The following is a 26215-nucleotide window of genomic DNA, read 5'->3' on the forward strand; positions in this document are numbered from 1 at the left end:
TATTGAAATATAATCTGCTTTTTAACTTTGTCTTTGCCATAAAACATTTCACTTCACATTTCTAGTATGCTTTGTCACACTGAGAAACTGTTAACATGCAACAATGTTTTGAAGTTAACTATCCAGTCTAGAACCTAGGGAATACTTTTAAACAGAAATTACGAATGCATGGTTATAGTGGACAGACGACACATTGTTGTTATTTGTACATTCTTGCTTGTTAGTTGCACGATTACGTAACGACTATAAGGCTTACATGCTTAGAACATATACTGTTAATGAGATTTTAATGCAACATTTTGGTTTAGTTGAAAAGACATTCTTTATTTGAAGTACTTTCTGTGAGATTAAAGATGACTTAGCATTTGGTTTCTTTGATAGCTACACGATTATATCACGACGCTACTAATGTGTGACACAATTTACATTGTGCTTTTGCGGTGTATCTGTTTTATATCTGCACAGTTTTTCTGAATTCTTCTGGAAAGGAAAACATGTTTTAGTAGTAACTTTGTGGTATAGCTAAAATGAGACAGCCTTTTCTGTAGCACAACAATACGTTACAGTACAGTACTTACTTCATCACAGTAATAAGCGTAGTAACTACGATATCTATACGCAAAGCATTTCACTTTTGTTTATCATGAGGTAAGTACATTGACTTCTGCAGAACTTAGCTTTCGGAGGACGATAACTACGACATTTACACAGCACAGAGATTATCTTACAACAAGACGCACAGTTTAGCGCTACAGTACACGTATTTGAGTGATTAATTTTGTACTTAAAACATTTATTTTTAAAGATATTTGAAGTACAATGATACAAAGGTTTTCCGTGATACATTTCATTCCATTGCTGTATTCTGTAACACCTGAGGATATAATTATGTTAATCCTCAGGGGGGTACACGCCTACTTTGTGTACCATGTGTGTGGCAAGCACAAGGAGCCCTAGCTAATATGGTATTTGCTTATACAACTTTACACATCGGTACCGTATTTCTCTAACACATTAATTACGCAGCTATCTGATCATTGAACTAGGAGAGACAAACATTCATTTTACTACATCAGTGACAGATGTTTACGTAATTACACAGTTGGATAACTTCTCACTTACGAAATTGTATTTTGTCTGTACTTTGTGAACTGTTCATATTTTTTCAGAACCATTGTGATACTATAGGAGCTTTGAATGACATATTTGGTATGAGATCATGATTTTTAAAGTACGTTTGAGGCAGATGACACTTGACATGAGCAGAGTATTTTTTTTAGGTTTTGAAATTATTGCAGAAAGCCATGACGTTTTTGAGATTTGATTGAGGTGTTATGATGTTATTATTACGACGACGATGTGAATTATGCTGCTGAGGTATGTTTAAGCTGATGCTATATGAGTTACTTTGTTATGCTACGTATCTGTTTTGATGAAATATTGAAGAAGTGTCGACGAATATGTATATGTGTAATAAGGTAAGGAATAATGAGTAGTGGTTAGGGACTCTGTTTTGTGAAAAAGGATGTTGGAAACCGAGAATCGTACTTTAAGAGTTACGAAATGTGTGTATATGCGTGAATGTATCACTATGCTCGTGAAAATTTGGACACTATTATATTTAAAGGATTTTGTTTCTACAGATTGGTAACGCAAATTCTCAACCTGTGAAAATATTTTATATAAGACTGTCACTGTAGCGGAAACTGCTGTCGTAATTTTTTCAGTAAGAAAGGTAAGTGACCACCTGCACGTAATACTTCGTGGGCACCCAGCTGTGCGACAGTCGCCTGGGAAAAAAGCCATTAGTGTGTGCCTTTCAGAGGCACAGGTAAAAAAAAAAGGGAAGCCATTATCCTCGCTATTGACATTCCTTTGTAGAAAGCATCGTAAATACAACACCCTCAAACTTGAAAACACGATTACACTGTAGAGTTCTTAATTCATGACATTTACTGAAATGAAATGATGAGAAACATTTTATATCTATTGTCTTTCTAGCTGAGATATTGCTCATTTTGTTTAATATCCTGTTTCTATCTGCACTGCAGCATTGGTTAAAATAAAATTTAATAGATGTACTAATATCACTATTTTCTGTCTACAGACCCAGTAAAGAATCATTTTATGATGTACTTTCTTGGAAAAGAGATCACAAATAGACATTTCCCTTCACAGGAATTGCAAAAATAATTTTTTTACGTTTTGGTAACTTATCTGCTAGCGTATGTTCTCGTGATGCATCACTCTAGTGTTAAGGTTTGACATAGGTATTAAACATTTTTACTGTAATATTTTTTCTGCTTCAGCTTTGTCATGTTTACATACAAATTATTACATTCATTGCTGATCGCTATTCTTACTTGCATTTTTTTGTCATTGCTGTTTGTATTAATTGTTTTGTGCCGCTGCATTGCCTCGTCCCTTAGTTAAGCATCTGAGCTCAGTAGATTTAAGTTAGCTTAAGAGGGGGTAGCCTATATAAGAGAATGAGTTGCGATGGATTTGAAGAAATGCACTGAGAGGTTATATGAGAAAAGTACAGAAAGCAGGTATAGATAGGACTTTTTGGAAATAATGAAGAATGAAGGGATATCTCCGAGAAGTAAAGAAAGTTTTGTTTGCAAAATACTGCAGTAAAACAAACCCTGCCCTTTCCTTGTGTTATCCCACTATGTGTTTGTGTACCCATGTGTATTTATGTTCTTCCTGTCTTTATATGTTTATCTGATAAGACTTATGTTGCAGAATTTTTCTAATACTAAGCTACATTCACTATGATGAGGAATACTGTTATCCTCAAATATAATTTGCATTAATAACATGTTATTTACTTTGTAAAGATGTTTACACATTATTTATTCTGTTTTGTTCTAATGCTCATGATGTTTCAAAAGTTATTCTGATGTTTTATGTATGTACTTATGTCGTAATTTTTGTAACACTGATGTGTTTGTTATTTCGATTCTTTTGTAAAGCCTGTACTACTACAAATGTTATCTGTATTGTTATGTTCTTTAATGATATATTTTGTACCTTTGTTATTGTATTCTTATGTTATAAAATTGTAATTGACAACAGTTCATCAAATTAAGTAACTTTTAAGTTACATTTCACTGCACAAGTGGTGGTTATGGACTTGCTATATTATCCGCAAGACTCTTCAATGGTGATTGTGCACCTGCACAGTCAAACAGATGGCTGCTGGCCATTTCTACAAGGACTACAGTGTGTCTACACCTTTGATGACCCACCAATACCATTATTTCTGCAAGGACTGCAGTGGGTCTGCACCTCTGGTGGCCCACCAATACCGTAATCTCTACCAGGACTACAATGGGTCTACTCTGTGACGACCTACCTACCAATATTCTTTAAAACTTCGACTGACTCTGCTGTGGGTTTGCTCTGTTGTGGCCCATTACCTGTCTGCATGTCAAGAGTCAGCACTGTCTTTCCGTTGGAAGGACAACGCTACTTCTTGAAGACTGCATGGAAATCCACTAATTCCGTGTGCATTTTCTTTTACTACTCAGACTTTGAGAAAAACACTGCAATTTTACTTTGATGAATGATCAGGACTGTCTTTATGGACTGTGAAAAAAATTTTAGCTTTTGACCAACATTGTATCGATAAGTGTGTGCATTTCATTTCTTTGTTATTTTAATTATGAAAAAAATTTCCAAATCTGTATTGGCCACTGCCCAAGACAATTTGTAAATTTTTTTGTGGGGAGCATGGGGGCTATGTAAGTAGGCTGTTTACGTTTTCTTATTGGTAACGCCACATAGCGCTCTGTATGAAAAATCACTGGCTGTGCCGTGTGCAGTCTGTAGCTGGTTTGCATTGTTGTCTGCCATTGTAGTGTTGGGCAGCGGCAGCTGGATGCTAACAGCGCGTAGCGTTGCGCAGTTGGAGGTGAGCCGCCAGCAGTGGTGGACGTGGGGACAGAGATGGCGGAGTTTTGAAATTTGTAAGAATTGGTGTCATGAACTGCTATATATATTATGACTATTAAGGTAAATACATTGTTTGTTCTCTATTAAAATCTTTCATTTGCTAACTGTGCCTATCAGTAGTTAGTGACTTCCGTAGTTTGAATCTTTTAGTTAGCTGGCAGTAGTGACACTCGCTGTATTGCAGTAGTTCGAGTAGCGAAGATTTTTGAGAGGTAAGTGATTTGTGAAACATATAGATTAATGTTAGTCAGGGCCATTCTCTTGTAGGGGTTACTGAAAGTCAGATTGCGTTGCGCAAAAAAAATATTGTGTGTCAATTTAAGCACAGTCGTGTACAATTGTTCTAAGGGGACGTTTCATACCGGTTAGGCTGAACGCCTTAGTCACACTGTCCAGCGAGTGCAGCAACGTGGAGGTGCCCTGCTGTTTTGGGGTGGCATTATGAGGGGCCGACGTACGCCGCTGGTGGTCATGGAAGATGCCATAACGGCTGTACAATACGTGAATGCCATCCTGCTACCGATAGTGCAACCATATCGGCAGCATATTGTCGAGGCATTCGTCTTCATGGACTTTATTTCGCGCCCCCATCGTGCACATCTTTTAAATGACTTCCTTTGGAATAACGACGTCGCTCGACTAGAGTGGCCAGCATGTTCTTCAGAGGTGAACCCTATCGAACATGCCTGGGACAGATTGAAAACGGCTGTTTATGGACGACGTGACCCACCAACCACTCTGAGGGATCTACGCCGAATCGCTGTTGAGGAGTGGGACAATCTGTAATGAACTTGCGGATAGCATACCACGACGAATACAGGCATGCATCAATGCAAGAGAACATGCTACTGGGTATTAGAGGTATCGGTGTGTACAGCAATCTGGACCACCACATATGAAGGTCTCGCTGTATGGTGGTACAACATGCAATGTGTGGTTTTCATGAGCAGTAAAAAAGGCGGAAATGATGTTTATGTTGATTTCTATTCCAATTTTCTGTACAGGTTCCGGAACTCTCGGAACAGAGGTGATGCAAACCTTTTTTTGATATGTGTATAGAAGTATAATATCCATTGCTTCAGCTATATGAACGGTCACTGCATTCCACTGGGTGAACTTAATTGTTTGAGTAGCTCAGTAATACGCTTCTCTCAGTTCAAGATTTTATCAGTATGTACACACAATAATTTGGAGCATTCTACACTTTTTACTAGTCGTATTCATGTGCATATCAATTACTAATATGTGTATTTCGTGTACAGAGCTGAATGTAGTGTGTTTTCTGTACATTAAGAAGGATTCCACTTAATACCTCTTTGAAAAAACAACGTTAACACGCTATTCTGTTGCTTTATCTCTGATTGGATTTATTATAACACTAATATCATCTGCAAAAAAGTGCAAATTCTGTTAGATGAATATATTAGGTGGAAGGTCACTGTCTCACTGACATATTAAGAATACGAGCGGACCCAAAATCGAATGTTTTTCGAATCATTTCGCGATTTCCCCAAGTTATTGAAATTTTCCATCCATTCAACATTATCTGAATTATTCACCACAGACTTTTGCATTTAGATTGTTAATTATGATTTATACTAATTGTACACAACGCCATCAGTTCCCTGGAACTAAAGTTTTTCTGAGAGAGTAACAGGATCTACACAATCAAACACTTTGGAAAGATCACAGATAACACCAGCTGGAAGTATTTTATTATTTAAAGCTTGTAATATCTGGGAATTGCGTATATAAATAGCATTTGCAGTTGAGAAACGTTTCTGTAAATTTGGTTAGTAAATTGTTTCTACTTAAATGTTAGGCTACTCTTGAGTACCTTACATTTTCGAATATTTTGGAAAACGATGCTAGCAAGGAATTTGGTTGATAATTAATCAAATCTTTCTTGCCAAGTTTCTTATAGGGAAGTTGAACAATTCCATATTTTCATCTGACTGGAAAAATGCACTAAGGACACTACTTATTAAGTTAGATCATTTTTCTGAATTCCATTAGAAATTCCACCAACACCAGAAGAGCTTTTGTTTCTTAACAATTTTTATAATTATATTAATTTCAGTTAGGTAAGTTTGTTTTAATTCTAACTTATTGAAATTTTGTGGAATGAAATTTTTAATATAATTTCTTGCTTCTTTTACTGAACAATTAATCCTATTTTGCTGCAACATGTGGAAAGTGATGGTTAAAAGTATGTTCAGCTCATGACTTATCAGTCACAACATTCTCAGCTCGTTTTGATGTACACTGAGCCTTTCACAGTATCCTATATAGTTTTAATCTCATTACTGACATTATTAATGTCTGTCAGAAAGAGCATATTTCTGAACGATTTAAAGTCTTTTCTTAAAATGTCACAGTATTTTTTGTGGTATGCATATGATGTTGGATCTTGAATTATTCCGGCCTCTATATAAATTTCCCTTTTGTATGAAATTTTAATCCTTTTATTTGAAATTTTAATTCCTTCTGTTATCCATGGCTTACTTTTTTCATTAGGCCATCTGGATAACTTTATATGAAACCTGGTTTCGAAAATTGACAATTGACAAAAATTTACAATTAAATGTGTTGAATTTCACATCAGCACCTCCGTCTCACTGCTGTGACGAATATGCCTCAGAGCTGTAACGTGCTACATTGTTTATTTCAGTAAACTGTGCATCATGACCAGATAGTCCATTAACAATTTGATACACATTAATTGTTTCATTCTAAGCACTCTCTACAAAAATGTTATCAGCCAAGATCTGCTTTGTTGTTTCACGTGAGTTGGAAAATTTACAATTGAAATCACACTGAAACAGCTAAATAATGATTCTAGTACCTTTTTTCGCTGCCAGAGTCTTTTGATAACTCCACACTGAAATCTCTACAAACTACTAACTGTTTCTTCTTGTCCGAGAGATAGCTCAATATTGCATCTAGATTTCTCACAAATTGCTGAAAGTTTCCTAAAATGGATCTGTAGGCAGTTACAATTACAAGACAAGCATTCTGCAGTAACAACTCACAAGCACATGCTTCTAGTTTTGATCTACGCAAAAACTGCTTATTCCAAGATTTTTGACTCAGTGTTGTAGAACTAACTTCCAGACATTGGTCAGACGTAAACATGAGAATGTAAACATCACACAGACATCCACTGGTCGTAAGTATTAGATCGCAGAAAAGATGAGACGAAAGAAACTAAAACAGCGTGATATTTTTAACAACAGTATTGGACGGGCGCTGCTGGAAATAATGAGAAGGCTGTGTAATTAACCCAGAACGACACCAACACTCTGCTCGGATAGTGCTGATGTCATCGCACTTAGAGGATGCGACCGGCCAACACGGCTGCCAGCTGCTAAAATGATTAGAGCTGCAATTTTTTGTGACAGTTGGAATGGCTACGAGTTCATTATTGCTGTTCGTGTTTAGTGTTGTAACCAAAAGGGAGAAAGGCAGCATCAGATATTGACTGATCACAGATGCTGCATACTCGTGTGAGTCAACATTACCCCTACCTGACAGAGCTTGAAAAGCGCTTCATTGTGGGTCTCCATTTAGACAGCTGGTCGAATCGTGCAGTATCCAGATGCGACAGTGGCCCAGTGGTGGACTGCAGGCAGTCGTACTGGACATCAATGTTCCAGTCTACTACGTCTGACCACCACAAAGGAGAATCGCCTGCATCGAGCACATTGTAACCCCTTCACATCTGTGCCTACCATTCGAGAATAAGCAGTGAACTCCCTTCCGTATTCTGTGTCATGCCGGACCACTGGTTGGTGACTAACAGCCACCAGAATAGGAAATTGCACTCCCATGTGTAGGCTGCTGTTAACACCACAAGGCAAACGGCTATGTTTGGGGTGGTGCCGTAACCTGGAAACATTTACTGCCGACCAATGGCGTCACACTGTGTTTAACGATGAAGCACAGTTCTGCATTAACCCTGGGACCATCGTCGATGACTATGGCCGCAACCAGGGGAAAGGTACCATTCTTCCATTGTTTTGGAGAGGCACAGAAGTGTTACTCCTGGCGACATGGTATGAGGATCCGAGGGTATGGCTTCAGGTCATGGCTGGTAACGATTGATGGAACTTTGACAGTACAATACTACGTCGTGAACATCCTGCGTCCTCACGTCTTACCTCTTATGCGGCAGTATCGTGGTGCTATTTTTCAACAAGACGATGCTCGTTGACAACACGTGGACGTGTTTCTGCCTGATATTAAGGTAGTGCCATAGCCAGCAAGATCCACAGGTCTATCCCAAATAGTACCTGTGTGGGACGAGCTAGGACGTCAACTTCGTCTCAGTGTCCAGCATATTAATGACCAGTTACAACATCTCTGTTGGTTCGACTTGGCCAAAGGACATTGGCTGGTTATGTAATTGTCAACGTCAATAAAATTCTCCAACAGCCATGTACTTTAAGATATTATTCTATTATATCCTGAATGCTACCAGTTTCGGCATTTCATTATGCCATCTTCAGGCGCCATAAGCCTATATCCAAATAAACGACCTTGTCGTATAGGGTCATAAATCACTGGATATAGTGAATTCAATCGTTATACAATTGCTTCATTCGAAGCTGTCACGTCTTGGGATGAAGCAATTGTATGACGATTGAATTCACGATATCCAGTGATTTATGGCGCTATGGCACAATATTTTTACAGTACTAATTATTAACTGCATAGAGAACCGACTTACTGTTCCTTGTCCTTGACTTCTGCGAACTTAAATGCTTCCAGTTCAGCCATCATAAAATCCTTTTTTATTTCCAAGTCTCTTTTCTCTTCTTCGGTGATGTTTTTCAGGTACGTGAGGCGAGACATTGTTTCTCTCTGCGACAGAAACCGGTGTAGAACTTCCTCAGTCTCCGATTCTCCTGTAACAAAGTATACTGAGCTTATTAACAAGTGTGAAGCTCCGTATATAGTACAATTAAAGAAAGAGATCCTACCCGCCTGTCGACATCTGCCCATACTAACGTGAATAACAGCACTAAACGTCATACCATTTCACAGAAATATTTCGCAAGTAGAATATCTTTTTAGCTGAGTGTGTATTTGCCTTTCTCTACATAACAACCGTTGCATCCTGCCACGTCTCCCGAGAAAAAAATCCAGTATTCATAGGTCCTTCTTCTTACTGAACGTTAGACAAAAAAAATGGCTCTGAGCACTATGGTCATCAGTCCCCTAGAACTTAGAACTACTTAAACCTAACTAACCTAAGGACATCACACACATCCATGCCCGAGGTAGGATTCGAACCTGCGACCGTAGCAGTCGCGCGGTTCCGGACTGAGTGCCTAGAACCGCAAGACCACCGCCATGTTAGACCTTAGGATAACAGTTTCTTTGGCATTCTGACAAAGTAGTGCTATCTCTCGGTTTCCGCAGATAGAGTCTCTGATCCCGAACCATTCTCTCTCCCAATTTGAAAAGTTTCATAGTTTCTCGTTCCATTACCATCTAGATCACTGAAGGCAGTATGGGCTGGAAGTCACGCCTTATGTTAGCCTGGTGTTCATCTCAAGCGCGACTAAACTAGCGCTCAGAGCTTTCAAGTGCTTCGACATTTGTAGCTGAAAAAATGTTAAAGCCTGGCGAAGATAGACTTGAGATCGAGACACCATTAAAGAGTGGCAATTGTATAATTTTACCAAACCCCGATAATCATTACGCTCAGCATCACGAACTCCAAGCTCATTGTTTAATACTAATATCATATCGAGTCCGTCCAGTTCATGAAAAAACATCTTTAACCTTCCAGTTTCTAATTTTTGTCACTTCGTTTACACTTCTAATAATGTTGTCACTGGAAACGAGATCAAAATAAGGAAACTAATATCTCAAGAGCATGCAATAACAGGATAGATACTACTGTTACTACCACCTAAGCAACGAATTTTGTTATTACGTGTGGAGAAATTGATTTTGTAAAATTTACTGTTTCGGAGATATTGGAAAGACTAACCAATATCGAAATAAACAAGCAAAAGACAAGACTAATATCACAATGAATAAGCACTACATATTTATTTTTCATGCTCCACAAAATATTTTATTTACAACGAAATTTAAAATAATGAATGCACACAGTCGGTTTTCGGGTATTAATCTTAAGATCCACAGTGTGCAATGAAATACAGAGTGCACAAAATAAAATTGACCTGGAAAGTACTTGCAATACGACTGACTCAAGTTTTCTGATGTTCGAATCCATCTCGGAGAGATGCGGTTTTCATTCTTTACCGAAACCGCTTCGCACAGTTTTGTCACTCAATTTTTCACTGTAAACTTTTTTAGAGGCCTTCTGCAGACTGTTCTGCACACATTCACCACCAAGTTGTGCTTCACATAACACTCTACAATGAACAAGCTTCGTTTTATTGTGAGCACCACCTTGCGTTTCATCCAACTGGTCACTAGACACATCTGCTCCTCTCACTCTGTGGCACGTAATGAAATAGGGAGAAGACTACCATGTTGTTTAGCGCCCTAACCTATAAACCACCACCACCACCACCACCACCACCACCACCATCATCATCATCACCATCATCGTAATGACACAACAAAGTGCTCGAGACAGAGCATGCAAGAGATGAGTATGCACAGATATGTGATAACAACAGTCTGATGCATCTAAATCACGATTTCCAGCATTTTCTATGTGAGCAGTTCTCCTGATCATAAACAAAGGTCATTATTGTTATAAATATTTTACAGGAGTTTTATTTTGCCCACTCTTTATTAGGCTAAGAATTTTTCACTGCTTGGTGCGCAGGTACAAGGTATGGCGGTTATCGCTGAACAACCTACGTTTTTTTCCACGCCAGTTTAACTTGACTCTTAAAACCACTCATAATAACCGGTTTCTGAAACAACCAATTTTCGGTTTTTTATTCCGATCAATTCTCGCTATAAACATATACATTGAACAAAGACTGAAAAATTTTGACGCTCTTAGTTTCAAAATACATAGAATCAAAATATTAAATTAAACAGGCAAATAAAAGAAAACGTAGCCCGTCCACCATTCCTTGTTTCTCTCAAAAACTTATAAGCGGTTGCATACTACGAAAAATCACCAGCATTCTCCTACTGATTTTAATTTTTTTAAACTCTGGTTAGAAATCATGTTGTGATCAGAGATCATACCCCTATTTGGGCAAAACGAATAGTCGTTGCTAGAGGGTGAAAACTAACACTGAAGAGCTCTGTTTTTCGTGACATTTTGTCAGTCTTAAAGGGCTACAAGCAGGTAAAGACATATTATGAAGACACAGGCAGCAGACCAGCTACTTTCTGTTATTGTTGTACTGTCGCAGAAGAGGCTGAGCAGCATAGGCACCCTGGTGTAGTGCAGGAGCTACGGCAGAGGGGTCCGCAAGATGCTATTAGAACAAAAAGTATATTAAATATATTTCGTATGATAGCAGATTTTTTGTTTTGGCCGCTTCCTGCATGAGCACAGTTTCAGCGAACGCTAACTTCTGCGTCTAGCGTCTTATTAGAGTGTGAAGAGATCGGCAGTGAGAATGAGCAACTTCTTATTCATACGGAAGTAAGATGGTTTTCTCGAGGTAGGACCTCTTCAAAATTTTTTGAACTTAGAGACGAGGTTTGTGTCTTCCTTCTTGACACAAAGTACGCAGATTTTCTCACTAACTTCTCTTGGCTTTGCTCAGTTGTGTACTCAGGTGATGTGTTTGAACACTTGAGTGTGTTAAACTAGAGTTTACAAGGAAAAATATAGACATGTTAAAAGTTGAGGATAAGATTATTGCTATGGTCAAAAAGTGTCAGATCTGGACGTCAAGGATAGAAAACGAGTCATTAACTAACTTTTCTACTTTAAAACAATTCTTGGAGTCATCAGAGGAGAGTTTGCCTGACCAGATCAAGGTCAATGTAGCCGAGCATCTACGCAGCCTAGCCACCAATTTTAGAAAGTATTTCCCTGAGCTTGACCCTGACTACAAATGGATTCGAAATCGCTTCAGCTGTGAATAAATAGACAAAATCCAAGGCCTCACTGAAGAAGAGCAAGATCAGCTTGTGGATCTGTCCAGCTGTGGTACGATGATAAACATTTTCATCGGTGACAAAATTACAGACTTCTGGGCATCAGCACGCAAGGACTACAAGAAACTTGGAGATAAGGGAATGAAAAAGATCCTCCGAATTGCAACCACATATCTGCGTGAGCAAGCATTTTCTTCCATGTGTTTCATGAAAAACAAACATAGGAATCGGCTCGATATGCGGTCGGGTTTCAGAGTGAAAGTTTCAAGTCTGGAACCTAATATTTCAGAAATAATGGACTCAAAGGTCAGATTAAACTCATGTCATTAAGAACTGAAAATTAAAACTAACTGTATACTGATGGAATACTCTGTTGTAACTGCATTTTTTCAGATAAATAATACCTTGTATGGAATTATTGTTTTCTTATTTTTCATACATGTCTGCTCAATGGAATCTCAAGTGTGGTACACTTGACAGACCAATACACCCAGTTTAATTTTTTTGTCATTTTCAGTTCATACTCAATTTTTATTTTTTTAGGGAGTTTGTTATACTAAACACCCAGATTTGAAAACAAAGATTTTGAGCAATAATCAAAAATTTATCAATAACCATGGTGGCTAAATTGAAAAAGTTTTAATCTCAATATTTTGTCAATAATGAATATGCCACTGTTTTTTCTGAGTACCAAAAATAGAAAACGTACAAAAAGACTCTTAATTTGGCTTTCGTACCTACTTGATACTGCCATATGACAAGGTACCATTCATGCTCGATGTGGCCGCCGGTGTGGCCGTGCGGTTCTGGCGCTACAGTCTGGAGCCGAGTGACCGCTACGGTCGCAGGTTCGAATCCTGCCTCGGGCATGGATGTGTGTGATGTCCTTAGGTTAGTTAGCTTTAATTAGTTCTAAGTTCTAGGCGACTGATGACCTCAGAAGTCAAGTCGCATAGTGCTCAGAGCCATTTGAACCATTTTTTTGAGGGGGTCCTCGAGAAAATTTTGTTAGGAGCCCCTGGTGTAGTGGTTATGACACTAGACTATTGCAGCCAGGGTTGTGAGTTCAAAACTCGCCTGACCTGTAAAATTTTAATTTCTATATTCCGTTCGAGTACATTCAAGACTTATCGACAAATGTCAAGAATCATTGTACTGGAATGTTCTGTAAGTGTATACAGGGTGTTACAAAAAGGTACGGCCAAACTTTCAGAAAACATTCCTTACACACAAAGAAAGAAAATATGTTATGTGGACATGTGTCCGGAAATGCTTACTTTCCAAGTTAGAGCTCATTTTATTACTTCTGTTCAAATCACGTTAATCATGGAATGGAAACACACAGCAACAGAACGTTCCAGCGTGACTTCATACACTCTGTTACAGGAAATGTTCAAAATGTCTTCCGAGGATACATGCATCCACCCTCCGTCCCATGGAATCCTTGATGCGCTGATGCAGCCCTGGAGAATGGCGTATTGTATCACAGCCGTCCACAATACGAGGACGAAGAGTCTCTACATTTGGTACCGGGGTTGCGTAGACAAGAGCTTTCAAATGCCCCCATAAATGAAAGTCAAGAGGGTTGAAGTCAGAAGAGCGTGGAGGAAATGGAATTGGTCCGCCCCCACCAATCTATCGGTCACCGAATCTGTTGTTGAGAAGCGTACGAACACTTCGACTGAAATGTGCAGGAGCTCCATCGTGCATGAACCACATGTGTCGTACTTGTAAAGGCTCATGTTCTAGCAGCACAGGTAGAGTATCCCGTATGAAATCATGATAACGTGCTCCATTGAGCGTAGGTGGAAGAACATGAAGCCCAATCAAGACATCACCAACAATGCCTGCCCAAACGTTCACAGAAAACCTGTGTTGATGACATGATTGCACAATTGCGTGTGGATTCTCGTCAGCCTACACATGTTGATTATGAAAATTTACAATTTGATCACGTTGGAATGAAGCCTCATCCATAAAGAGAACATTTGCAATGAAATGAGGATTGACACATTATTGGACGAACCATTCGCAGAAGTGTACCCGTGGAAGCCAATCAGCTGTTGATAGTGCCTGCACACGCTGTACATGGTACGGAAACAACTGGTTCTCCCGTAGCACTCTCCATACAGTGACGTGGTCAAAGTTACCTTGTACAGCAGCAACTTCTCTGACGCTGACATTAGGGTTATCGTCAACTGCACGAGAATTGCCTCGTCCATTGCAGGTGTCCTCGTCGTTCTAGGTCTTCCCCAGTCGCGAGTCATAGGCTGGAATGTTCCGTGCTCCCTAAGACGCCGATCAATTGCTTCGAACGTCTTCCTGTCGGGACACCTTCGTTCTGGAAATCTGTCTCGATACAAACGTACCGCGCCACGGCTATTGCCCTGTGCTAATCCATACATCAAATGGGCATCTGCCAACTCCGCATTTGTAAACATTGCACTGACTGCAAAACCACGTTCGTGATGAACATTAACCTGTTGATGCTACGTACTAATGTGCTTGATGCTAGTACTGTAGAGCAATGAGTCGCATGTCAACACAAGCACCGAAGTCAACATTTCCTTCCTTCAATTGGGCCAACTGGCGGTGAATCGAGGAAGTACAGTACATACTGACGAAACTAAAATAAGCTCTAACATGGAAATTAAGCGTTTCCGTACGCATGTCCACATAACATCTTTTCTTTATTTGTGTGTGAGGAATGTTTCCTGAAAGTTTGGCCGTACCTTTTTGAAACACCCTGTATATACCGTCTGTGTTCTGGCCGGGGGCAGTTCGCTCCGCACTCTTGTATGTGCAAGTGCTGAATAAACCTTCGTTAAGTGAAGTTAGTGTTCACCATTCATCTAATTACACCTTCTTCTACGTGACATTTTTCTGGCGGAGACGCTGTGTACTGGAACGTGTGATAGCGCACATTATCGACGACACAGTGGCTCCCATCAGTCCACGACAGAGCCGTCGTTTACGTGGCGAGAAATCCGAGTTCAAGCCATATTCAACAGATCGAAATCTATCGGATACAGAAGAAGAAGAGGACGTCACGATGACAGCAACTGTGTGCCACCACATGAGACATCCTTCCGGCTTCTCTGGTGACAATGGGCAAGATCCAAACAAGTGGCTGAAGGTATATCAGTATATAGCCAAATTTAACAAATGGGATGACACTGTGTGTGTGGCTAACGTATTTTTCTACTTGTAGGTCACTGCCAAACAATGGCATGAGAACAACGGGGAGAAATTCACAAGCTGGGAAGTATTCCAGGTGGAACTGCGCAAGTATTTCGGCGACACACAACAAAAGAAGTGCAAGGCTGAAGATAAATTAAAGTGCAGGGCTCAGCGTTCAGGAGAAACTACAGCATCCTACATTTAAGACGTCTTGGAGCTGCGTAAAATAGTGGATTCTAGAATGAAGGAGAAAGATAAGGTTGCACATCTCATGAAGGGTGTTGCTGAGGACATGTATCAAGCCCTACTTCTGGAGGAGGTTTCGACAGCAGACGACTTCATAAAATGGTGCCAGTACATCGAGACAATGCATCAAAAAAGAATTACACGAAAGAAGTTTGAACGCCTTTCAAACGTCATATCGATGTCTGTGATGGAGGAAGGAACTGATTTCATAAGTGTTTTTCGTGAGATAGGGAGAGAAGACGTTCAGAAGGCACTTGAATAGCACGGCGAACAAAAAACCGAGACGCTTCAAGAGGTCATAAGGGAAGAAGTGGAATAGACACTGAACCCAATCTCTCGTCCTTCATTACCCTTTAAAACGGTGAAGAAGTCGAGACCCAGGCAAAGTTACATTCCTACAATGCCTCATGAGGAACCTGTTTGGGCACCAAGGAAGACTGACGCCTGGAGGACCCAGGATAACCAACCTGCGGACGAACAGGACATGTGGTCCGCTTTGTCGAGAAAGGCGGCGGATATTTGATGACGCCCGCGTCAGAAGACAGCAGACCTATCTTAGCCGACGCCAACTGCGGGACGACGAAGATGAACAAGAAGATGTGGTTGCAGGACGCCATAGGTCACCATCGCCGCAAACTAGCAGCTGGAGAGGACGCTCCCCAACACGCCGAGCAAGGTCTCCATCGCCGTTTAGAAGCTCCAGCCGATCACCTAGTAGTCGCGATCTGGAAAACTAAAGGGTACGTCCTTCCGTGGAGGTGACGATGCCGAAGAGAAAAATCCTCCGCCGTCGATCACTACAAAAATGATAGGAAACTACGTCGATATCCTCATGGATGGTCGACCAGCCCAAGCTCTTGTGGACTCTGGAGCATTACATTCAGTCATTTCGGAGAAGTACTGCCGCCAGTTACAGAAAACGACATTCGTCTCTGCTGGAGGTGGCTAATGGGAAATACGTAAAACATACAGGGAGGTGAGTCATTCGTGTGGGTATAAGTGGCCATACACAGCCCTTAAAATTCATCGTCTTAGAAGAGTGTAGTCATGACGTCATTCCCGGATGGGACTTTTTGAAAGCTTCTCAGGCAATTATAGTCTGTGGTCGCTTGAAGATTATGCTAGACGAGATGAGATACTGTGGACAGGAAGATGCGCATCCGTGTGTGTGGAGACTATGTGTACTGGATGAAGTGATCATTCCTGCAGTCAGCGCTAGAAAGGTAACTGTAATGTGTCATGCCATGCATCAGCCCATGGATCTTGTAGTGGAATGTAAGAGAAGCATACCACTGAAGAATAACTTGGTCATCCCAGCCTCTGCCGTCTCGTTTAAGAATGGTTCCATTGAATTGTGGATATTTAACTGTTGCCGAGAACTGCATAGCCTTTCAAGGCGCATGTGCATAGCAAACGCTGAGCCATTAATTGCCGAACAGCAGAGCATCATAGAAACCTCCTATGCCGAGTCAATGGGCGAAATTAGCGCTACCACTACAAGACAAGATCTTCTAGCTCTACTATCACCAGATCTCACTAAGGAACAACAGAAGAAGCTACTTGCCATTCTTCAAGAGTTCTCTGAATGCTTCAATCCACAGGTGAAGAACAAATTAGACAAATCGACGGTGAAGCACCGGATTAGCACTGGAGTCCATCGACCAATAAGCCAGAGAGCACACCGTGTGTCAGCAACGGAACGTTGAATAATTCGCGACGAGGTAGAGAAAATGATGAAGAATGACATCATTCAGCCTTCGCAGAGCCCATAGTCGTCACTAGTGGTTCTCGTCAGGAAGAAGGATGGCAGTTGGCGCTTTTGTGTTGATTACAGGAGGCGTAATAAGATAACTAAAAAGGACGTTTACCCCCTTCCACGAATTGACGGTACACTAGATTGTCTGAAGGAGGCTAAGTTTTTCTCGACCATGGACATGCACTCGGGATACTGGCAAATCGAAGTAGATGAGGCTGATCGTGAGAAAACGTGCATTCATCACCCCTGAGGGCCTGTATGAGTTTAAGGTAATGCCGTTCGGTTTGTGTAATGCACCAGCAACACTGATGATGGGTAATCTTCTAAGTAACCTGAAGTGGACGATGTATCTTTGTTATTTATATGACATTATAGTGTTCTCAGAGACATTTGATGAATACGTAAAAAGACTGAGGGGCGTTCTTAAGTGCCTCCAACAAGGCGGACTAAAACGTAATCCAAGTTAAGTGTCTCTTTGGAGCAAAATAAATCAAAATACTTGGACACCTTGTGTCAAACGAAGGTGTGCGGCCAGACCCAGAAAAGGTGAGATCTATAGCGGAATTTCCTATTCCTAAGAGCATTATAGATGTGAGAAGCTTCCTCGGATTATGTTCTTATTACCGTCGTTTTATCAAAGACCTTTGTATCAAAGCCAGACGACTTCAAGGGTTGTTAAAAGCCAATGCTAAATTTATCTGCGGTGGTGCTCAACAAGATTCTTTCGATATGCTGCGAAAAGCTCTGGCGACTGACACTGAACTTGGTCTGTATGATGAGAGAGCACCTACAGAACTACACACAGATGCCAGTGGGTATGGGATCGGTGCTGTTCTGGTGCTGGTTTAGGATGGAAAAGTGAAGGTTATAACCTATCTTTCTAGGACACTTACAAAAGCCAAGAAAAAGTACTTAACTACAGAAAGAGAATGTCTTGCTGTGATCTGGGCCATGTGCAGATTTCGACAGTATCTCTATGGAAGGCCATTCACAGTTGTTACAGACCACCATTCACTTTGTTGGTTGACATGGCCTTAAGGATCATACAGGACGACTCGCCAGGTGGGCACCACGTCTTCAAGAGTATGACATTACCACAGTATACAAAAGTGGAAGAAAACAGCAAGATGCCGACTGTCCCTCAAGAAACCCTGTGCAAGATCACCAAGACTTTGATGCCCAAGACTTTGATGAAGATAGTGGCTGTCTCGCTGCACTCCAGGATCTCTCCGCTGAACAGAATAAGGACGCCAGGATATCTCAAATTATGCTTGAGTTAAATCGGCCAGAGGATGTGAAAGGACAAGTTAAGGTATTTAATGGATTACTTTGCAAGAAAAACTTTGAACCGTTTGGAAAGAAGTGGCTACCAGTGATTCCTGAACACATGCACTTATATGTTATACAGAAATTCCATGACACAACTGAGGCTGGACATTTAGGATTTATTAAGACATACGATAGGATCCGCAAGAGATTTTTCTGGCCAAGTTTATTTAGGACTGTCAATCACTATGTGTCGCACTGTCGAGAGTGCCAGAGGAGAAAGGCAGTTCCTCAGAAGCCACCTGGACGCCTCATAATAATTCCACCAGCCGAAACTCCATTCCAGGGTGTTGGGATTGACCTCCTCGGACGATTTCCAACATCTGCTAGTGGCAATAGATGGATTATTGTTTGCACTGATTATCTGAAACGCTATACCATTACAAAAGCCGTGAAAACAGCCGACCGAGCGAGGTGGCGCAGTGGTTAGCACACTGGACTCGCATTCGGGAGGACGACGGTTCAATCCCGTCTCCGGCCATCCTGATTTAGGTTTTCCGTGATTTCCCTAAATCGTTTCAGGCAAATGCCGGGATGGTTCCTTTGAAAGGGCACGGCCGATTTCCTTCCCAATCCTTCCCTAACCCGAGCTTGCGCTCCGTCTCTAATGACCTCGTTGTCGACGAGACGTTAAACACTAACCACCACCACCACCACCAAAACAGCCGAAACATTCGAGGTAGCAAAATTCAGTGTGGAAGACATTGTATTAAAACACGGTACCCCAAGGTTGTTAATTACGGATCGAGGGAAAGTTTATCAATCGAATCTTGTGACAGAGATAAACGGTCGGTGCAACATTACTCATCACATGGTGACTGCCTACCATCCGCAAACTAACGGGCTTACTGAACGCCTTAATAATACCTTGGCCGACATGTTATCCACGTTCGTCAATGTTGAGTAGAGCAACTGGGATGATGTACTGCCTTTCGTGACGTTTGCCTACCACACCGCCAAACAAGACACCACAGGATGTACGCCATTTTTCCTGGTGCAATGGCGTGAGGCGACTACGACGATGGTCACTGTGTTTCCGTTACATCCTGATGACGTGGACGACGACTACATCGGCCAGGTGTCAACCAGAGCTGAAGAAGCTCGGCAGTTACTCGACTCTGCACGCTGCAGGCTCAAGGAAACGATCACCGAAGGTATGACGCGAGCCACCGCCCTGTTGTCTACCAGCCTGGTGACCTCGTCTGGATCTTCACTCCTGTATGGAAGGTTGGTCTCTCTGAGAAGCTCCTCAGGCGCTACTTTGAACCTTATAAATTGTAGAACAGTTGTCTGATGTTAATTACGAAGTTGAAGATTTCGACCCCGACACAAGACTCCGAAAGGGCAGAGATACGGTCCACGTCCTTCGAATGAAGATCTATAAAGATCCTGCAACCCAGAGTAAATTCGAAGCTCCAGTGACAGGCAACAAGCGGAAAGGTGACGAAGAGTGTGATGGCAAAAGAAGTTCTAAGAATATCACCGCTAGGGCGTGCATCAGTCGTCGGGAGTCCGAGTATGCAGGACCGATTACTCGCTCCCGGACTAGGACGCAACACCGAGACGCTGTTCTCTTAAGGAGGGAGCAATGTCGCAGAAGAAGCTGAGTAGCACAGTCATCGTTCTGTAATGGTTATTTGTAGACTGTTGCACGGAGGGTCATGAGTTCAAAACTCACCTAAACTGTAAAATTTTAATTTCTATATAAGGTTCGAGTATATTCTAAAAGTATCCACAAGTGTCATGAATCATTGTACTGGAATGTTCTGTAACTGTATATATACCGTATGTGTTCTGGTCGGAGGCAGTTCGCTACGCGGTCTCGTATGTGCAAGTGGTGAAGAAACCTTCGTGACGTGAAGTTAGTGTTCGTCATTCACCTAATTAGACCTTCTACGTGACAGTATACTATGGAGAACTGTTGTTAAGTTTTGAATTTATTAATTCGTAGGAATGGCAGACAAATCTCTAATTTTTTAAAGCAGAAGAAGCATTCTACTTCATTGGTACGTCACTTGTCGGAAGTGTTTCCTGAGTGGGGTCGATGCAATTCTGCAATACAATGGATGTCCGGAGACGACAGCGAGCAACTACCGTAGACAAGAGGTGGGGCGAAGCCTTACCAGGTGCATAACCCAAACAGGACATTATTGTCTCAGCAGTGCTGTAACCATTCTTATTGCATATGTTCGTCGCTCTTTTCTGTTGGCGTTGTTATTAAAATAGCACTAATCACTTTTCTCCATTTTATGTAATAATGCAACATTTCAAACAATTGCAAATTTTACGACTAAAAATTACTCCTTTCTTTTTAAAAAAAAAAGCTCAATTTAAAAATGCTGCTGGTGCGGTTTATTGATATTTCAGTTTTTTCTTAGTTATTAGTAAAAAATAAAAAAAACATTTGTTATAACTGTGACCAAACAAATACCGAAAATACCGGTTATTCAGAACGAAAATACTGGTATCGGTTTTAACCGGTCGATTTTTCTCGTCCCTAGCACGTACTTTCCTGGGTGCAAGTGCCTCTCCATTGACCATCATTCCCCACTGAGCACTCTCCACAGTGCATCATTCTCCCTATTAATCATACCTCTCTATTGACCATAATTCTCTCCACCTAATAGTACGAAGATTGGTGAGACATTTTTTAGATCTGTCTCGTCTACTTTACCTTTTTGTCATTAATTTCATTACATATGTGTCCACACAATATCAAAAATAACTACATACAATATTTCCACTTCTCCCTCATGATCATCTCTCTGATTTTAGCAACACAGTAAATTTCATCTCTCCCTCTCTCCCTCCATTAATGAGGCAACAATAGTGTAATCGACAGGGTGTATCTGAAATGAATGTAGAAACAGACGGCTAGTAGAGTGGGTCATTACAAGCATATTTCACATAGCGACCTATGTCCGCATAAACCCACATCATGCCATCCGAACGGTCATGGGAGCAGGTCTTTAGGGAAACAACTTCAATGTGTTCGTGACATAAAGGTAAAAGAGACGCTGGGTTGAAGCTTTATGACCTCGGCAACGCCTACATTAGACAACAAGTGTCTGGCGCAGTTGTTAGATCGATTATTGCCGCTGTTATGGGAGGTTATCAAGATTTAAGTGAGTTTGAACGTGGTGTTATAGTCGGCGCACGAGCGATGGCACACAGCGTCTCCGGGGTACCGATGAAGTGGGGATCTTCCCGTACGACTATTTCACGAATGTACAGTGAATATCAGGAATCCGGTAAAATATCAAACCTTCGACATCGCCGAGGCCGGAAAAAGATCCTGCAAGAACGGGAGCAACGACGACTGAAGAGAATCGTTCAACGTGACGGAAGTGGACCCCTTCCTCAAATTGCTGTAGATTTCAGTGCTGAGCCATCAACAGTGTCAGCGTGCGAACCATTCAACAAAACATCAACAATATGGGCTTCCGAATCCGAAGTCCCACTCGTGTACCCTTGATGACTGCACGACACAAAGCTTTACGCCGCGCCTGGGCTCATCAACACCGACATTAGGCTGTTGATGACTGGAAACATGTTGACTGATGGGAGGAGTCTCGTTTCAAATTGTATCGAGCGGATGGACGTGTACGGGTATGGAGACAATCTAATGAATCCATGGACCCTGCATGTCAGCAGGGGACTGTTCAAACTGACGCTGGTTCTGTAATGGTGTGGGGCGTATGCAGTTGGAGTGATATGGGACCCCTGATACGTTTAGATACGACTCTAACAGGTGACACATACGTCGTGAGCATTCTGTCGGACTACTTGCATCCTTTCATGCCCAATGTGCGTTCCGATGGACTTGGACAATTCCAGGAGGGCAATGTGACAGCCCACTCGCCCAGAATTGCTACAGAGTGGCTCGGGGAGCACTCTTCTGAGTTTAAAAACTTCCTCTGGCCACCAAACTCCCCATACACGAACATTATTGAGCGTATCTGGGATGCCTTGCAATGTGCTGTTCAGAAGAGATACGACCCCTCGTAGCCCTACGGATTTATGGACAGCCCTGCAGGATTCATGGTGTCAGTTCCCTCCAGCACTACTTGAGGCATTAGTCGAGTCCATGCCACGTCGTGTTGCGGCACTTCTGCGTGCTTACGGGAGCCCTACACAATATTAGGCAAGTCTACCAGTATTTTTTGCTCTTCAGTGTAGTTGCGGACAACACTACGGGTTTTCCGCCTCTTACTGGGACGTGAAAACGTTGCTTTTTTGTGTTACAGGTGCGAATGCCTGACGGACACGATCGTCAACGAACAGTGCGGACACCAGCGTGTGAAGAGGAGCGTTAGTACTGCTGGAAAATGCACCTTCGACAAGGTCGCGGTGTGTTGTACGGGAAATGGGTGTAAGCCATTCCACAATTTGGCGTGTGTAGCACGAAGATGATTTGCACCCTATGAGCTTTCAGGAGGTTCACGGCCTTAGCCCAGACGATTTTTCACGTCGAACTGAATTCTGTCAGTGGTTTTTGGAAAGGTGGATAGCATCCTTTACACGAGGGGGTACGTTCAACAGTCACAATCGACACGCGTGAGCACGGGAAAATCCACACGACGCGTTTGTTCGTGGTCACCGAGATCGCTTCACTGTGAAGATTTGGACCGGTTTGGTAGGCGATAAATGGTCGGTTCATACACGTTTCTCCGGTGTCTGAACGCAAACATTGCCGTTAAGTACACTGAAAACGTTGCACTGCAGATCTGCTGCCGTGACGGCTCGGATGGCATGTGGCGTGCCTGCCTGGTGAGGCGCGGGACACTCTTCAACGACGCCTACTGACGCACGCGGAATATGCTTGTATGACTCATTCTACCACATCTCTCATTCATTTCAGATAGACCCTGTACATTACACAGGGAATGAAAGGCTTCAATGCTTACTTTAATGAGGAAACCCGTTACAAAATACAGGGTGTCCCGGGAGGAACTGTCAGTGTTCGCGGATATGACGGGAACGAGCATTTGAAATAAAAAAGCTTCATATGGTCATATGCCCTATTCTAAATGGTTTTCGAGATAGAATGCATTTAATGTTCATTATTATTTATTTTCTGTATTACTGAATCTAGTGTCTGGTTTATAACTGTACAACAATTATTAAACATTACAAAGGGCGTGTTACAAAGTATAAATTGAAAAATGCTTATTTGTAACTGTGCTGGCGTAAGCCGGTGCCGGCACACCGTACAGCATAGAGATTACAAGAAGATCGAGGCCTCACTGGAAACGCACCGCCAATGCCCCCTCGGCCACCAGTATTTAGATAGCCGCTGCAGAGCGGAAGGCCACTTAGTTCAGTTACTTCGAGTTCGTCACATCTAGTGAATTCCGGCACGTCCTCAAGAGGGAGTCACAGTCTTAGCGTCAAGCGCAGAGACAGGCAGCACATAACGACCTTGTAGTGAGCACAGCGGTCTTCTACTTCGACAGCAGTGAGGCTAACGTGGAATATACAGAGAGCTTGTACCGAACAACAACTAGCTAAAGTTAAGTAGATTTCTAGTCTTGTAAATAAAGAACCCAGTTAATAATTGCGTGCAGTTTTGTATTATAGAAAGAGGATACAGGCCACCAAACAACATCCTCTCCTTGTTCTGAGGGTACAGCTCTACAGAGAAAACGAGATGAGAGAACTAACACATTCACCTCTGAGCATTATCGTACATGTCACAATACGGCTCTTGTATGGTTCACAATAAATGTACGAATATCCGTCATTCGACTTCAGTGCATTTGTGCTCTCTCGGCAGAACATATTGTGTTGCTTCTCTGAGCGCCCCTGCTCGTTCCCTAAAAGGGCAGCAGCGTCCACGGTGCGACCGAGCAGCCCCTCTCTTGTCTTCACCTTTCGTTTGTACGCCTCGACTTCACCCGACCCAATTATCAGAAGTCTAATGGCGCAAGGTGTGGCGATCTCGTTGTCCAATTAATTTTACTACGACGACCAATCCAGCGATTAGGGTAAGTGTTCCCTCACACGTGTGGTAAAATACTGGAAATACCTTGCAGTCCGCATGCCCATAGGAACGTTCTCGACGTCTTCGACAAACGAATTTTCCAAAAAAATGCCAGTAATTCAGTCCCGCCATTCGCTATACTAAAATAAATAGACCTATCGACATGTTACCGATCATGCAGCACCAATCACTGATCGAAAAACCAATTTGGAAATTGGTTTCCGCCGTAGCGCGTGGATTTTCATACGATCATCGACGATTATTATGTCTACATCTACATCTACAGCTACATCTACATGGTTACTCTGCAATTCACATGTAAGTGCCTGGGAGAGGGTTGGATAGGGTCCGCCTTTAGTAAAACACAGTTTTGTTTTTTAACCCAAACATGTTTCGCTGCAGTTGCAGTACCTTCAGTGGACTTTTATTTTTCATCTGTCAAAGATGAAGAGTGTTCTTTGCTGTTTGTATTCAACTACTTATACCTTAAAGTAGATCAATTGTTTAAGTCAAAATTACGATTTGAAAACACATTTCTATGCCACAAATTATTTAATTCCATATGTGTGTGTGTGTGTGTGTGTGTGTGTGTGTGTGTGTGTGTATTTACATAATGTTTCACTTACATTTTCTTTTTAATCATCTTCATCACTGTCAAACACCAGATATTGAGTTGCCACTGTCGCTGTAACTGTTTCACTGTTTATCAGGTGTAAAAACAAACATGGCGGGCAGTGGAACAATTGAATGTGTAAAAACAAGATGGCTTAAAAAAATTTCTAAAACTTACTGTCACACTCACTCACACTCTCTTCATCGCTCTCTCTCTCTCTCTCTCTCTCTCTCTCTCTCTCTCTCTCCCTTTTCACACACACACACATAGAATTAAATAATTTCAGGCATAGAAATAACAAGTGTTCAATTCATAATTTTGGCTTAAACAATTTATCTACTTTAAGGTATAAGTGGTTGCAGATGACAAACTGTGGAACAAAACGGTCACTGTAGAAACATCAGAAAAACCACACCATATGGTAAAAAGATTTGAATTCGTAATTTGTGTGTTTTTTCAAATATCTGTAATTACCATTTAAAAACTAATAGCTCCATGTATACAAACAGAAAAGAACACTATCTTTAACAGATAAAAAATAAAAGCCTGCTGAAGATGCTGCAACTGCAGTGAAACACAATTGTGTTTTGCTAAAAGCGGACCCTATCCAAAAACATACGACATCGAGAAATATATTGCGAGTTACTGAATAACTACCTACTTGTAGTCTGTCATTGTGCCACTCAGACTGCATTCTATAATCTAGTACATTCTCTTTACGCACTAAGCTGGCAGATTCTGTCACTGATAATCTGTATCTGCTCCACCATTTAGAATTTTGGCTCAGTTAAATATCGGCTACGTTCGCTGCTTTCCATTGTCAACGAGCAAGTTTTGTTACTTCAAATTAGTATAGCTGTGAACACTATAAATCTGATGGAGCAGTAATTATGCGCTGACATTTATTCACATGCAACAAATAATATTACATACGTTAACAGCTTCTTATTTCAAAATTGCCGTCCATAACTGCGAAAGTCTCGCCGGTGCAGGATGTTGTGCAGGAATTGACCTGACTATGTCCTATATATGTTCAACAGGATTCATGTCGGACGATCTGGCTGGCCTAACCATTCTCTCGAACTGTCCAGAATAT

General features: G+C 41.5%; 1 protein-coding gene across 1 annotated transcript in view; it reads right to left on the reverse strand.

The window, feature by feature from the left end:
* Positions 1-26215, reverse strand: part of LOC126297454 (outer dynein arm-docking complex subunit 3) — a 291407-nt gene that overhangs the window by 55979 nt on the left and 209213 nt on the right. Inside the window, exon 8 of the mRNA XM_049988314.1 lies at positions 8690-8867. Coding sequence (XP_049844271.1) covers positions 8690-8867 — 178 coding nt within the window. The remainder of the gene's footprint in view (positions 1-8689; positions 8868-26215) is intronic.

Source organism: Schistocerca gregaria, chromosome X (assembly GCF_023897955.1).
Source record: "Schistocerca gregaria isolate iqSchGreg1 chromosome X, iqSchGreg1.2, whole genome shotgun sequence".
Lineage (NCBI taxonomy): Eukaryota > Metazoa > Arthropoda > Insecta > Orthoptera > Acrididae > Schistocerca > Schistocerca gregaria.